This window comes from Oncorhynchus nerka, linkage group LG24, assembly GCF_034236695.1.
Source record: "Oncorhynchus nerka isolate Pitt River linkage group LG24, Oner_Uvic_2.0, whole genome shotgun sequence".
Taxonomy (NCBI): domain Eukaryota; kingdom Metazoa; phylum Chordata; class Actinopteri; order Salmoniformes; family Salmonidae; genus Oncorhynchus; species Oncorhynchus nerka.
In genome coordinates, this window is record NC_088419.1 from 69684226 (window position 1) to 69700796 (window position 16571).

The 16571-nt window shown below is 44.6% G+C and overlaps 1 protein-coding gene across 1 annotated transcript; it reads right to left on the reverse strand.

The window, feature by feature from the left end:
* Nucleotides 1–2691: 2691 nt before the first annotated feature.
* Nucleotides 2692–15932, reverse strand: LOC115108506 (protein NDNF). The gene is made up of 4 exons (XM_029632910.2): nucleotides 15523–15932; nucleotides 8577–8780; nucleotides 7739–7863; nucleotides 2692–4810 (listed from the first exon to the last, which is right to left on the reverse strand). The coding sequence occupies exons 2-4, from the start codon at nucleotides 8774–8776 to the stop codon at nucleotides 3411–3413; spliced, it is 1725 nt and encodes a 574-aa protein (XP_029488770.2). The 5' UTR covers nucleotides 8777–8780; nucleotides 15523–15932; the 3' UTR covers nucleotides 2692–3410.
* Nucleotides 15933–16571: the final 639 nt, after the last annotated feature.

A 16571-nucleotide genomic window follows, 5' to 3' on the forward strand; every position in this document is an offset into this window, starting at 1 on the left:
CATTTGTCTTTGTGTCTTACTTTGTGGTTTGTGCCTGCATGTGTCTGTGTGTCTTACTTTGTGGTTTGTGCCTGCGTGTGTCTGTGTGTCTTACTTTGTGGTTTGTGCCTGCGTGTGTCTGTGTGTCTTACTTTGTGGTTTGTGCCTGCATTTGTCTTTGTGTCTTTCTTTGTGGTTTGTGCCTGCATTTGTCTTTGTGTCTTACTTTGTGGTTTGTGCCTGCGTGTGTCTGTGTGTCTTACTTTGTGGTTTGTGCCTGCGTGTGTCTGTGTGTCTTTGTGGTTTGTGCCTGCATGTGTCTGTGTGTCTTACTTTGTGGTTTGTGCCTGCATGTGTCTGTGTGTCTTACTTTGTGGTTTGTGCCTGTATGTGTCTGTGTGTCTTACTTTGTGGTTTGTGCCTGTATGTGTCTGTGTATCTTACTTTGTGGTTTGTGCCTGTATGTGTCTGTGTGTCTTACTTTGTGGTTTGTGCCTGCATGTGTCTGTGTGTCTTACTTTGTGGGTTGTGCCTGTATGTGTCTGTGTGTCTTACTTTGTGGTTTGTGCCTGCATGTGTCTGTGTGTCTTACTTTGTGGTTTGTGCCTGCATGTGTCTGTGTGTCTTACTTTGTGGTTTGTTCCTGCGTGTGTCTGTGTGTCTTTGTGGTTTGTGCCTGCATGTGTCTGTGTGTCTTACTTTGTGGTTTGTGCCTGCATTTGTCTTTGTGTCTTACTTTGTGGTTTGTGCCTGCATGTGTCTTTGTGTCTTACTTTGTGGTTTGTGCCTGCATTTGTCTTTGTGTCTTACTTTGTGGTTTGTGCCTGTATGTGTCTGTGTGTCTTACTTTGTGGTTTGTGCCTGCATGTGTCTGTGTGTCTTTGTGGTTTGTGCCTGCATTTGTCTTTGTGTCTTACTTTGTGGTTTGTGCCTGCATGTGTCTGTGTGTCTTACTTTGTGGTTTGTGCCTGCGTGTGTCTGTGTGTCTTACTTTGTGGTTTGTGCCTGCATGTGTCTGTGTGTCTTTGTGGTTTGTGCCTGCATGTGTCTGTGTGTCTTTGTGGTTTGTGCCTGCATGTGTCTGTGTGTCTTTGTGGTTTGTGCCTGCATGTGTCTGTGTGTCTTTGTGGTTTGTGCCTGCATGTGTCTGTGTGTCTTTGTGGTTTGTGCCTGCATGTGTCTGTGTGTCTTTGTGGTTTGTGCCTGCATGTGTCTGTGTGTCTTTGTGGTTTGTGCCTGCATGTGTCTGTGTGTCTTTGTGGTTTGTGCCTGCGTGTGTCTGTGTGAATATCAATAACAAAGTGTGAGTGTTTATATTTGTTTCAGGCTTATGCCTCCTGAGTAACTAATACAGAAAGAATGAAGGAGTGCCTTGGCTTCTTTAAAAACCCATCTACTCCCATTCAGACCTTATTCATGACTCTGTTGACCCCCAGAGCATAGCTCTAGCAGTCCCTACCTACTGGCTTTATTAGTAGGAGTTTACAGGCCTGTCCATGACATTCCCACAGCTCTCTGGGAGCTCCTCCACATTATTCCAGGGCAACAGCAGGTTAATGTAAGCCAGGTGGAGCCTCCCCCGCACTTCCTCTGAATGAGGCTGTTTGATTGACAGGGAGTTGTGGTAGTGAATCGGAGCGTTGCTGCTCAGGATCAGGTTGTGATGGAAACATGGAGACTCACATGGAACAGCTGTTTGACCTGGCCACAACAGAGACGACTTCTCCACTCACTTGTGACCATTCTTAATTAAAACGTGTGGATGTGTGTGATCAGGTCTGTGTCAGTCAGTGCATGTTGAACTCCTATTTGTCTCTTACATGTGGCAAGTATACTGTAAGTGTGGTTAAAACTGTGTTACCCTACATCTGGAAACACATGAAAACTAAATGATTGCAGACACTAATGTGACATAAGTTGTACTTTGTACCTGTGTAGACACTACAGATGTAGGGTCTTAATTTGAGACAGTTTAACAACAGGTAAACTATGGCCTATTTATTGCCTTACCTCCTTACTTCATTTGCACACAGTGTATACACATTTTCTACTGTGTTATTGACTGTACGTTTGTTTATTCCATGTGTAACTCTGTGTTGTTGTTTTTGTCGCACTGCTTTGCTTTATCTTGGCCAGGTCACAGTTGTACATGAGAACTTGTTCTCAACTGGCCTACCTGGTTAAATAAAGGTGAAATAAAATAAATACAAAATCATTATTTGGATTATAATTCATGGACATTTTTGTAGAGGCTGATACGCTTTTTTGTTAGGGAAAATCAAGTCTGAAATTTCTAAGTGGAAATTACAAACTACAGAAGCCTTTTTAAACCTCAAATACACTGCATTGCAGGAAAGTTCTTCGGCAACAGTTTTATCAAATTAAGATCCTACACGTGTACCTTTGAGAACTTTTGACACCGGCAATAAAACAACATTTACCATCATTCAAATACGTTCCTCCAAATAATTCACTCCGTCTGTCCCATTCGTCTGATGCATTATGTCCATACTAAAATGATCTGACATGTCAGTAATCCTTTATGTCAACGATCATGTTATGCTTACGAGGACACACCGCAGGACTAACGTCAAATCTATAAACACTATATATCCTCCTTTCTGCTGATACACTGCTGTCTGACAAACTGCATCTATCCATGTGACGTTAACTAGCCCACAGAAGAACATGACACCCAGGGTGACACAGGGATTACTTGTTCTATATTTAGTGTTTATGTACAGGAATATTGGCAGGACAACTCTGTACATGTGACACACACGGTGATACAGTCATAACACAGACCTCCAGCACAGAACACATTTACAGACGGGCTCTAGAGTGTACCCTGGCTGAGATGCACAAGGGAATGTCTCCACAATGACAATTTACTCATAGATTTTGAATTACTTCCTCATAAATGTAATAGTCATCATTAGCAATAAATCAAACAATCAAACCAAAAGAGGCAAAGAAGTATAAAATAATTGAAATCTATCCTAAATGTGAATAAAGCAATGAGAGAACTATACAAGGCCGGTAGCTATTGTATCTCTGCAGGTCAATGGGAAATGAAACTGAAGGAACAAACCATTTTGACAAACACAAGAGTCATGCAGCAACAAAGAAACACACAAGATGAAACCGTCTCTTTTCTGAAGCTCGGAGGTCTCCCTGTTGGCAACGAGATGCTAGGTCCCCAAGCAAAGGCGACAGAGCACCTCGCTATGGATCGCCCAAAAACGTGCCAACAATGAAATGTAAACATAAATATACAGGTTGATATCTCTACAAACAGTTCAGTCTCTGCCACAGGCCCATCAGCTGTGTGAGTAGTCAGTCTGTATTCACTCCTTAGTAGAATATCACTTAGAGTTAAATAAAACTTTTTTAATATATATATTTATAATAGATTTATTCTATGCAGTCTTTTAGCAGTATTTCCTTGTTTTCACCAGTTTGCTCTGGTATTTGACTGAGTGACCGCTGTGGCCCACAACATAAACGTCCAGCAGGTAGGTCTTGCCCGGCTCTAGCCCTGTGATGGTTTCCGTGGTAACGGCCTTCTGCAGGTTAGGGCTGTGGAAGTACTTGCAGAGGACTTTCTTTGACTTCCTCCGTGTCTCGGGCCCGGCACACTGGTTCTGCTCACGCCGCCGCTGCTCCTCGCCGTAGCTCTCGGACACCTCTTTTTTGTAGACGCAGAACTTGTTGCGGTCCTGCGTTCCCAGCCAGGCCACAGTGGCAGTGGAGCAGGTACGCAGCTTGTCGAAGGCCTTGATGCGCGTGTCCTCGGGAAGCGAGGGGAAGGGCTGCTTGCTGCTGGGCTTTGTGGTGGCCAGCACCTTCAGGGTGGACGCTCCCTTCCTGCTGCCTCGCAGACGGATCAGGTACTTGGCCTTAGGCTTCCCCCGCAGCTGGAACTGTCGTACCCCTTCCACATTCTGGGAGAGCAGCAACTTGCCGTCACGCCTCACCTGCACCTGGACAGAGTCCAGACAGGCGTGTACAAACAGAGTGACCCTCTGATGAGAGGAGACCGGGGCGAAGCGTAGGAACTTACTGCCCTTCCTCTTGATGAAGACATCAGACACCTTTCCATCCTTCAGCTCCACCGTCTTCTGCCGAGCCTCCTCCTTAGTGCGGGCGAACGTGCCCACGTAGGCGGTGCTGGTGTTGGTGGCAGAGTTCACAGCGAATACGTCAAAGTAGTACTGAGTGTCCGGCTTCAGGACCGACACGGTGAAGATGTTCTTGTTCCCGATACAGACTTTTTGAATGTCCGAGGCCTTGGGCTTGGCTGTGTAGGAGCGGGAGATCTTGTTGCTGGTGAGACCTCGGTCCTTGTTAAAGTCATTGTCTGAGCGGACAAAGCCAAAGTGGGCAAAGTCAAAGGGGCTGAAGTCCCGGCCTGGCTTTGGAACGGCCATGAAGGCATCGTCAGCGCTGATCTTAGCCTCGGCAGCACACAGACTTTTGAAGTTGTGCTCCTTGTTGATGACAACACAGTACTGGACGGGCTGGCCCATCAGAACGCCCGTCGGGGTGGGCTTCCAGGCCAGAGTGACAGTGGTACGGCCCAGGGCGGTGACGTCCACCCGGGGATCGTAGGGCAACTCGGGGTAGGGCTGGTCAGACTCTGGGGTGGTGGTGGCATACACCTTGAAGTTGCTGTCCTTCTCTGTGGAGAGCATCTCCAGTTGGTAGAGGCCGGAGGGAGAGCTGGTAGCCACGTAAGACTCCACATCATTCCCCTTGTAGGAGAAGAGCTCTGTGCCCTCATCCACTGTCACCTGCTGCTGCTTCTGCTGGTCCAGGGGCTCCGGCTTACCTGAAAAGCACACAGAGACACAGGAAGACTTAACATGACTTATTTTCATATCACAGCAACCACATCATCTCCTGAGATATTTTTTGTTAACATCCCCTAATGTTTTTGTTTTTTATGTTTGGTCCTGAAGTAAAATCATTTCCATAGGTGGCAAATAATTACCCATTTAAAGTGTTGATCCTGGTGAGGTCATGGTGAGGCAATCTCCGAGCCAGACAATTAGCCCCTTATGAGTCAGCAGCCATGCTTTCACTCTAAACATCTCTAAACATCCCAAAAGATCACAGGCCAATATTCACTTGGCCCTTCCTGGGAAGTTCTGCTACAAAGAGGCCCAGCCCTTATTTCAGTTGTGCTTAGAACCATAATATTATGTTCGTCATTCAAAGAGTGGGCTGAACGGTGTTCTAAAGGAATGATAAAAGATCCAATCTGAGGCTGAGACATTCAGCAAACAGAGGAGTAAACAGATGAATAGATAGAGAAGTTGTGCATTTGTGTATTTACAGTGTTCACTGGAAACTCGTGCACTTACATCGCCTTCTACCTATATGTGAATGGCTCCTTGGTCTACGGTAAGATGCCATGTGTAGCAAATATGTAGCTCATTATTGTGTTACAGTATTTAGTCTCTATTCTGTAATATATTAGGACAGTGAACATCAAAAAAGTAGGTAGTATCAGGCAAAAAGCCAATTTATTAATTGGCAGAGACACACGGGCATACGCATAGTCATACACGTGCATACACATAGTCATACACGTGCATACACATAGTCATACACGTGCATACACATAGTCATACACGTGCATACACATAGTCATACACGTGCATACGCATAGTCATACACGTGCATACACATAGTCATACACGTGCATACACATAGTCATACACGTGCATACATATAGTCATACACGTGCATACATATAGTCATACACGTGCATACATGTACTTTCACACCCTCACATATGTACTCTCTAAAACCACCGCTGCAGTCCATGTCTGTGCTCTAATGGGACTGGGCTTGAGGGAGTTGATTGATTTTTTGTGTTTCAAAGACACTGTCCAGATGGAGAGAGAGAGTCCGAGTGTGTGTGAATGAGAGGGGAGGGCGAGAGAGAGAGAGAGAGGGGGGGTATTCAATTTGAAGGGCAAAGGAGTATATGTTAGTAGTGGACAAGGGGATTATTGTACCTATCTATCTACAGATGTTATGGGGGATTCATGTAGAAGGCTTAATCACATTCTAAACTCTTTACTTATACACTGTATTTGTCTGCCAGCCAACCAACCAGCCAACCAGCTAATGAGCCAACCAACCAGCCAACCAGCCAACCAGCTAATGAGCCAACCAGCCAGCAAAGGGCAGTCTCTCCTATTCAGGGCTCTGTGCCCTTTTCACAGGCTACAGACATCAGGTGTGGTCAATCCAGACATCAAGTGTGGTCAGTTCATACACTGTGTTAGTTAATAACCATACCACAACCATAGCAAAATAGCAGACCACCAACGCTGCCCAACCACAACAAAATGGAGAGTGTCTTTCCAATTTTATTCAAAACCACATCAATCAAATGTTAATGCTAGTTACTGTTCATCCTGATACATTTCTGAAATGATTGTTTATGTATTTGTTGTACCTTAATCATATATTGCACGTTTTACAGCTTAATTACATTACAGTAATAGTCCCATTTACATTAGCTAATAGTTCCATAAATCATATTTATATGAATTCCCATATACACTACATTACCAAAGGTAGGTGGACACCTGCTCATTGAACATCTCATTCCAAAATCATGGGCATTAATATGGTGTTGGTCCTCCCCTGTGCTGCAAAAACAGCCTCCACTCTTCTGGGTAGGCATTCTACTAGATCTTGGAACATTGCTGCAGGGACTTGTTTCCATTCAGCCACAAAAGCGTTTGTGAGGTCGGGCACTGATGGGTTAGAGGTGTTCGATGGGATAGAGGTCATGGCTCTGTGCAGGCCAGTCAAGTTCTTCCACACCGTTCTCGACAAACTACTTCTGTATGGACCTCGCTTTGTGCACAAGGGGGCATTGTCATGCAGAAATAGGAAAGGCCCTTTCTCAAACTGTTGCCACAAAGTTGGAAGCACAGAATCGTCTAGAATGTCATTATATGCTGTAGCGTTAAGATTTCCCTTCACTGGACCTACGGGGCTTAGCCCGAACCATGAAAAACAACCCCAGACCATTATTCCTCCTCCACCCAACTTTACAGTTGGCACTATGCATTGGGGCAGGTAGCGTTCTCCTGATATCCGCCAAACGCAGATATGTTCGTCAGGGCTGCCAGATGGTGAAGCATGATTAATCAGTCCAGAGAACGCGTTTCCACTGCTCCAGAGTCCAATGGCAGTGAGCTTTACACAACTCCTGTTGACGCTTGACATTGCACAAGGGGATCTTAGTCTTGTGTGCGGCTGCTCAGCCATGGAAACCCATTTCATGAAGCTCCCGACAAACAGTTATTATGCTGACGTTGCTTCCAGAGGCAGTTTGGAACTAAGAACTGAGTGTTGCACCCGAGGACAGACGATTTTTACGCACTACGCGCTTCAGCACTCGGCGGGCCCATTCTGTGAGCTTGTGCGGCCTACCACTTCGCGGCTGAGACGTTTTTGCTCCTTTACGTTTCCACTTCACAGTAACGGCACTTACAGTTGACCGGGGCAGCTCTAGCATGGCAGACATTTGAAGAACTGACTTGTTGGAAAGGTGACATCCTATGACGGTGCCATGTTGAAAGTCTACTGCCAATGTTCATCAATGGAGATTGCATGTCTGTGTGCTCGATTTTATACACCAGTCAACAACAGGTGTGGCTGAAATAGCCGAATCCACTACTTTTAAGGGGTATTCACATACTTTTGTATATATAGTCTAATTGGTGTTTACCTGATCCCTCTCCGCTGGCCTCATCAGGCAGCTCCTGCAGAGTGAGCTTCCACTCCAGAGGAGCATCACATGGTGTCACTGTCACAGACAGCGGGGTGTTGTCCTCCTCCACCACAAAGTAGTACCTGCAGGAACAAGAAGTAGTGCCCAGGTAAATGGTAGGGTTAACTACAGGTTTAACTACTGAAATCATCTATGGTCACTCTATGGTTGTCTCCGAGTGCTAATGACCTGAGTCTCTTTTAGCAGACATTATCTCAATTACATGAACATCTCTTTCTCATCTATTATGCATTTCCTCATCCTAGTATCCATTACAATGCATTCCATATTCCCAATGCATCCACTTACAGTAAGTCATTATACAGAGCCTACAGTACTATTTAGTGAGGGAAGGCTACAATGCTGTTTGTTTTCGATCAAACACAGCCTGGTCTCATGTATTTGGTAAGATAAGACATACAGTACATGTACATGTTTGGAGAAGTAGACCTACATGTTGGTAATGGTTGTTGATAGTGATGGTGGATTTATAGCAGGTTAGTGTTTTTTGTCATGAATCTTGTTCTGGAGGTCACCAGCTAGTACAGCCACAAAGTCATACAATCTGATTTTAAACCTAACCCTAACCTTAACCCTAACTTTGGCCACACTGCTAACCCTAATGCCTAACCATAACCTTAAATGAAGACCAAAAAGCTTTGTTGACTTTTTACAATATAGCCAATTTTGACTTTGTAGCTGGCCTATCTACAGGGAAATCGCTGTTCTGCCTCCAGGACAAAGCTTATGGCAATAAACGTCAACTTGCGTATTGCTATAGACCTGGAATCGTTACCTTTTAGGTGTGTCCCTGAACAAGTATCCACTGATCTCGGCGCCGTCTGGGATGACAGAGGAATCATGAAACAGGGTCTTGTCTCTGATCTGCATCTGGAACAGGCCCTCATCTCGTGTGGGCAGCTTCTGGCCAACTACAACCCCCAGCACCAGAGCCAGGCCCAGAGGCCAGCCCTGAGGTCCCAAGCACAGCCTCATCCTCCTGTAACACACAAAATAGTAATGCAGGAATGTCAGAACAGTTAGAAATGCCAAAGTACACTCTTGGAAAAAAGGGTTCCAAAAGGGTTCTTCGACTGTCCCCATAGCAGAACCCATTTTGGTTTCAGGTAGAACTCTTTTGAGTTCCATGTAGAAAAGGGTTCTACATGGAACTGAAAAGGGTTCCACCTGGAACTAAAAGGGTTCTTTAAAGGGTTCTGCTATGGGGACTGCCGAATAACTCTTTTAGGTTCTAGATAGCACCTTTTTTTAAGAGTGTAGTGAATATTGGAAATCTTTCAATCAATACTTGGAAGAAGAACTTGAAAATGTGTTTCCAGTTTTGCCTGTTAAGTCTCAGAATGGAAGGGAAACCAGTAACATGCTGCCAAAGAGAGAAAAGTGAGAGACAGAGATGGACAGAGAGGCCCCATCTCTTCAAAAAGAGAGTGGAAGGCAGACAAAAAGAGAGAATACACTTTGGACCAGAAAGGGGGAGAAGATAAAGACAGTGGCTAGTGTGAGAAGGGTCAAAGAAACTTCATTTAAGGGGATAGAAGAGGAGGAAAGATTGGCACTGGTAGCTACAGTGTACTGTTCAGTAGATATCTCTAACAGCTATGGGATGTGACTCAGTACACGGGTCTATGCAGCTTACTGAGGCTCAGGAACACAGAGATATCCTCTGTCTATTGATTTGACCACATTGATTGCAGCTGATGGGAAAGCCAAATCCCGGTTGATTTAATCAGGGTAATGATGGCAGATTAGCCAGATACTTTACTGCCATTTACTGCAAGTGAGAGTGTGTCCTTTTAATGACCCTTCCCCCCCCTCTCTCTCTCTCTCTCTCTCTCTTCCTTGTCCTCCTTTTCTCTCTCCTTCTTTCTCTTCCACCCTAGCTCTCCATGTATTTTTTTCCCACAAATATAGCTCATCTTTTTTTTCTTCTCTCGCACACACATGTACAGTAATCTCTATCCCACCCTCTTTCTGTCCTTGTCAAACAGACATTCTCTCCTTCCTCTCCTCCCTCCCTCTGGAGAGACATAAGTCAAACCAGAGAACCCAAAGCTGGTCATGCTTCCATGCTACAAACATGGCTTCATTACTACATGATCTTCCTTTTAAAACACAATACAGAGAAAAGCCCTCGACAGCTCCTGTCAGTGTGTCCATCTCCTCTGTGCCTGAGCTGAGCCTCCCATCATCCTGTCAGTGTGTCCATCTCCCCTGTGCCTGAGCTGAGCCTCCCATCATCCTGTCAGTGTGTCCATCTCCCCTGTGCCTGAGCTGAGCCTCCCATCATCCTGTCAGTGTCCATCTCCCCTGTGCCTGAGCTGAGCCTCCCATCATCCTGTCAGTGTGTCCATCTCCCCTGTGCCTGAGCTGAGCCTCCCATCATCCTGTCAGTGTGTCCATCTCCCCTGTGCCTGAGCTGAGCCTCCCATCATCCTGTCAGTGTGTCCATCTCCCCTGTGCCTGAGCTGAGCCTCCCATCATCCTGTCAGTGTGTCCATCTCCCTGTGCCTGAGCTGAGCCTCCCATCATCCTGTCAGTGTGTCCATCTCCCCTGTGCCTGAGCTGAGCCTCCCATCATCCTGTCAGTGTGTCCATCTCCCCTGTGCCTGAGCTGAGCCTCCCATCATCCTGTCAGACTTCAGAGAGGCGGAGGAAAGCCATCTAAGTGGTACTTTGAGGTTTGACTCACAGAGAGGTGATCCTTAGCTCCTCAGCTTGTCTCATTCCATTTCAGAAGAGTGTCGGGCGGAACAAATGTCTATTAATACTCAAGACAGCGCTGAGGTGGTATGTACAGAGCTCTACAGGGACCCCAATACACAGCGCAGAGGCTCCCAGAAGACTCTCCCAGTCCCTGCTGCACTACGCCCACGCAATGACACTATCAGACTGATGTCATCCGATATGGGATATGTGCTCTCTCAATGGTTAGTGTGGTATCGTCCATCAGATTTGCCTGCCAACATATTTAGCATAACCCAACATGCACTTGATGTGCTGTTTCCAATGTAAGCAACTTGCCCACCGCGTGTGGTAATACTGATTTAAACCAATGCCTTTGGTTTGAGTTGGTCAAAGTGCTGCAGTATCCCAAGTCTGAGAAGCGTTACCACTAAATGCTACGTTCCTCCATCCAGACTCAGATCCCATGTATGAGCCATCACTGAGAGATGACACCTTCACATTAATATAGTTGGATTTGACTGTGCTGATGTCTGGGCCATGTGGTTGTGTGGAGCAGCACAGACAGGCTGGAATTTGGAATGGTTGTGCATGCATGAGACTGCTCAGGCCATGGAGTTAGCTCTCTTTACCAAAATAAAACTTCAAAAAAGCTGCATCTGGAACAAATAAAGCCTAATGTTTAATTAGAGTGAGGGATAATGTATGATCGTAATTTGGGGGAGGATCATTTGAAGGCAGAGCCGGCCACAATCGTGTCAACTTTGTTTTGCTGCCGTTTATTTATTTATTTATATATTCATTTATTTTTCAGTTTCACTCCGACTGGAACTTTGTTCAAAACTTGAAGCACTTTTGGTCATTAAAGAAAAAAGCCTAATGCATAATAAATGTGAAGTTGTGCATAGCCGCAGGAAGTAGTTTGGGGGTGGGGGTGCTGCAATTCTTTTGCCAGGGGGGGGGGGGAGAAAAAACGAATATTGCCTGCGCTGAAGATGTCTTTATCTGTCCGCTAATACAATACACTACTTTTGTGAATAAAATTTGACTAAATGTAAGCCTATTTGAGTGTTTACCAGCATTTGTAACTTGAGTCTGATAATGTACAAAACAGTTAATCTGATCATACTTGTTGAATATAAAAATACTTGCTTGGTATATGTTTTCAAGTTTCTTCAAATACTTTGCAAACGCAACTTATTTCTATATGAAAACTGAAATGGTCTATTCATGACTTTTCCATTTTAGTAGACGCTCTTATCCAAAGCAACTTACAGTAGTGAGTGCATACATTTTCATACGTTTTTGTACTGGTCCCCCATGGGAATCGAACCCACAAGCCTAGCAACTGAGCCACATAATCACATTACTTCATCACAAACAACTTGATGTCTCAATGTACTCAATTACTGTATTGTGCATGGTTTTTCTTCATAGTGAATAATACTGAACAGCTTATGCAGAAAGCATAATTAATGATAGAAATATAAGTATGTCTGTCACAATTTAACTGTATAACCTGTAGTAATAACTATGTAATAACCACCTAAATTATATGACTTTACAATGACAGTTAGTTCCACCTGAATTCCTATATGGCAACAAGAACATGAACCATGCAGTGTTCACTCTGTGCCTTTATCATGCCTTTAACAGAACTACGTGAATGACAATTTAGCCAGATAACAATATTAACACAATAGACTAACTATACTATCACTTCCCAGGTGGAGAGTCGTTGGAATAGCACCAAATCATCTAGTTCATATAAATGCATCAACTAAGATTAAAGCAAAGTGACGAATAATCTCATCAACTAATCAATCAACCATTTACTCAATCAATCCATACATCAAACAACTGAGATGTTCAAGAAGTCATCCCGTGAATGGTCAGTTTGGTTGTAGTATGCAGGTGTTTGTTGTGGTTATTGGTGTGTGTGCTGTTTGCTACCAGTTGGTGAGTCAGTGTGCGTGATTGAGCTGATATTCCAGCAGTCAGTCAATGTGAAGCCAGCACACACTGATGACTAGCACATATAATCTGTGTATAGAGCCATTTCTGAGTGACAGCGAACATGTATGCACAACAAAGCAGCTTACACCTGTCATTCACAGGGCACTACAGTAGTCCTACCCTCCAACTGTCCAACATGAAAGAACCATGTGGAGTGTGTGTGAGGACCTCTGTGTGCATATGTATATGAATGTGCTCACATGTGTGAATGTATAAGCATGTGTATGTAAAGGAAGATTGTGCGTGTGCATGTCTGTGTGCTTGCCTGCCTGTCTGTGTACGTGAGGCCATGTGCACCTGCAAGTGTATATACTAGGCACCCCTTACACTGCCACATCCCCCCTCCATCTCTCCATCCCTCCAATGTGTTCTTTGGGTCGCCCTGCCTACCTCCTTCTGCAGCCTCAGCCCCAACCCCAACCCCAGATCTGCAGCTCCATCCTCCCTCCAGTCTCCCGGCCCCAGCTCCATGTCTCTCTGTCAGGACGGGTGAACCTCCTGCCTGCTCCCACATGGAGCTCATTAACAGGACAGGAGGGAAAAATACACTAATTTCAACACAAATAAAGAGACATTTGGGATTCCTCCCAAAGAGACGGCTGGCAGGGCTCAAAGGACCTGGAGCCGCTTTGTGTTTTCTTAAAACCTCTCTGAAGGCAGATTTATGGTCAGTAGGTCTTCGGTAGCAGTCTCCATCACTGATGTGCTGTCACTTCAGGGCCAACCAGGGGAATGGGGATACAGACAGGCAGGCAGGGCTGAGGGCTCAGAGCCTGAGATGGAACCAACCACACATAACCTGGGCCCATGCTGATGGACAGCCAAACCCAGAGCAGGTCTGGTGCACTAGGAGAGCCAAACAGCTCATTAATGAATTGGTAGAGACTGTGGTTTAGGGCCTCTGTCCAGGAGCAGAACTTTTGTCTGCGCAGAATGTGAGTTTATTTGCATGTGTGTGTGTGTCTTCTAAACTGTCAAATTCCTCTCACCCAGTGTGTGTATAAGTCTACATTATCACTCACATTCTGTCTCTAAACCATCTACATCATCATCAGCCCACAAAGACTATGCTGCTGCTCCTGGCAAAATAGTATGTTCAGAAAGGGGAGCCTACTGTATTTTCCATCCTTGCCTTTCGCTCTGTCTCTCTGTTTTATGGTCCATTTCTGAGTGAGGCCTGCAGTTAGCACTGCATCCCGGAAGGATGCATGGTGGAGCATGTCAGGTCGCAGGTGCAGTTTCTATTACTGCGCTACAAATGAGCCATTCAAATTAGGGGTGCAGCTCTGACTGATGTGCAATTCATTGCTGTCATTGTGAATTAAGGGCAGATTACACAAGATTAGCCCTACAAAAAGCACAATGGGAAAGAAATCGTCCACTCTCTGCCAATCAGTATATCAACGATAAGGGCACAGACCAGCATCGTGGGAAATGAGTCAATCATGTATCTGCTGGACAGAGAGCACAGACCCCTTCTTCAGGAGAGAGACGTCCACCAGTCTGATGGCACTGTCTCTGCTTGTGTCCATCTAAGGAGGCATAATGAGGGCTTTGCAGAGTGAATGTCCTGGACACTGGGAGAGGGTGTGGATATGATGAATAATTTAAGGAAGGGAATAAAAAACCTGTCGCTATGGCCTTAATCTTCCAGCAACGACTCTGGACGTGACATCCCACTCCAGCGGTCCGCACAAAGCAAAGGCAGTGAGGAGACTGTATATACACTGCAGCCGTCACTTTTCCGGACGCATAAATGTTGTAGCAACACTGGCGGAATTCTTTCAGCCCAGAGTTTTCATATGCAAATCACTGTTTAGTTACGGTATGCAACACAGACCTTCCCATTTTCATACTTTTGTTCATTATTCATTCTCCTGAGAAAGTACGGGAGGCAGTGTGGCTTCTCTCTGCTACTAAATACAGTTATTCAAATTCCCAGTCTATATTGCCTATATTTTATATAGGCTACAAATATATTTTTTAAACGAATAACACTTTCGATCAATAATATATATTTTTTTTTTTAATCAACTCAAATACATGTTATTATCTACAATAAGATAGTAAGTAGCCTGTCTAAAAACATCGCGAGAGACAAATTAATAAGAAATTATGTAAAAATGCAACACGAAATTATGTTTACTACTTTTCATACATTTCAATAGCAGTAGGCTACTTTGTCCTGATTTTAAGAGGGAATTTTGTGTAGGCTCCCAAATGTGAGATTGTGTGTGGGTCAGGAATCAGAGCAGGATAGAGGTAGGCAACTTGCAGGTGCGTGGGCTTGCTCATTGGTAAAACGAAAACTCTGCTGTTGTAAAACTGACGCCCCAGACCAGACTAACATTTTCCCAACATTTGTGTCATGTTCATCCGCAGCACCACTATAAAAAAGGGCCATTGAAGAGAATGTATGCCACGTACTATAGAAGGGGGCGAGAACGCATATTGATGAATTGCGTCTGGCGGGTTTAGAGGGTGCTCCGTCACCCCTGAGAGCATGGGAACTCCGTTATGGGCACAAAGCAAGGCTCCTCAGACTCCGAGCCCCGAGTGCGCGGACACTGCCTTCCGCGTGTCCTTTTCAACTCCCCCAAAGGTTCATCCTTTTCACGCGACATTCACCGTGCCTTGTGAAATACAGCCAAACTAAGCGAACCAAATTAAAAGAGCATGCGAGCCCAGGCTTGATTGAAATGTGTTTTGAAATCCTTAACTTCCCGGAGTTGTAAACCACAAAACCCCTTCCCCTCTATTTGGCAGACGTTTCAAAGGCAAGCGTTCTTTATTCGGAGAGTCCCTCTCTGTTTTTCTTTTTTTATGGAAAAGTCTCTCCAAAAAGCGCTCCACAAACCACTTAGACTTAATAGGCTACAAAAGCGCAAGCTTATTGCTTTATAGAACAGTTTTTTTTATCGATGTGGTTTATCATAAGTTCACTTCATGGAACATGTATATAAAGCAGTGATCATATGGATAGCCTAAATATAACATATTATGTGAATGAGCCTCAGTCTTACCTTTCAGATTTAGGGATGATAAAACAAGCTGGAAAGTTCCCTCAACCGTATCAACACTTCTGAGACCAACACAATACAAAAACTAAATCAAACAAAAAATACAATAAAGGTGTCCTTTTTAGTGTTCGATAGATTCCTCGAGTCAGTTCTGGTGTGGTGAAAATCGGACTACAGCTGTGGTGCGTGTTGGCAGTTCTGGAGGGTTGAACCTTGTCTGTGTATCCTGAGTTCTGGCAGCGCGTCCGTCCCCTGCCGTGTGGCTGCTATTGAGACTGGACCGACTGAATTGGAAGACAAACTGATGCGAACTTCTGTCTATGCGCTTCCCTAGGAGCACTCCGATAACCGGCCCACTCCTCCCCCTGGACACCACAGCCCCAACAAGTAAAAAACAACCAGAGACCAGGCAGAACCAGCAACGGACCTATCACAGACACGGACTCAAACTGACAATCCTTTATGAATGAAAAAACTATATTTCAAAAGCACCTTTAGGACTACTTTGAATTGCTATAGCCATAAACAACCCACTGTGGGAAAAAATGGCAGAATCAACGTCATTTCCACCTCATTTCAACAACAACAAAAAGTCGTGGTGAGGTTGAAGCAGCGTGAAAAACTGATTGGATTTGCAAAAAGTCATCAATATAAGGAAATATTGTATTTTTTTCAACCAACTTTTAACCTAAATCCAATGACATATTGAAATGTTTTGTTGATTTCACGTTGAATTTCGGTTAGGTGACAACTCAACCAAATGTAAAACTAGACGTTGAACTGAAGTCTATGCCCAGTGGGAAGTATAGGCCTAATGTATATACATACAATTGATCACAATTAGGCATACACACGTTTAGCCCACATTATACATTTACAAAATAGATATATTAATTCGAAATACTACTTTTACATTTTTTTTCAATCGAAGGTAATATCCCTGAAATGTGAGCACTACGGTTGAACTGATTCGAAGTACTTTACAGAGGTGTCTGTTCCGCAAAGCAAAACAAAGCATAAATATCGTGTCTTCGCCTCTGTTTTTTTAAGCG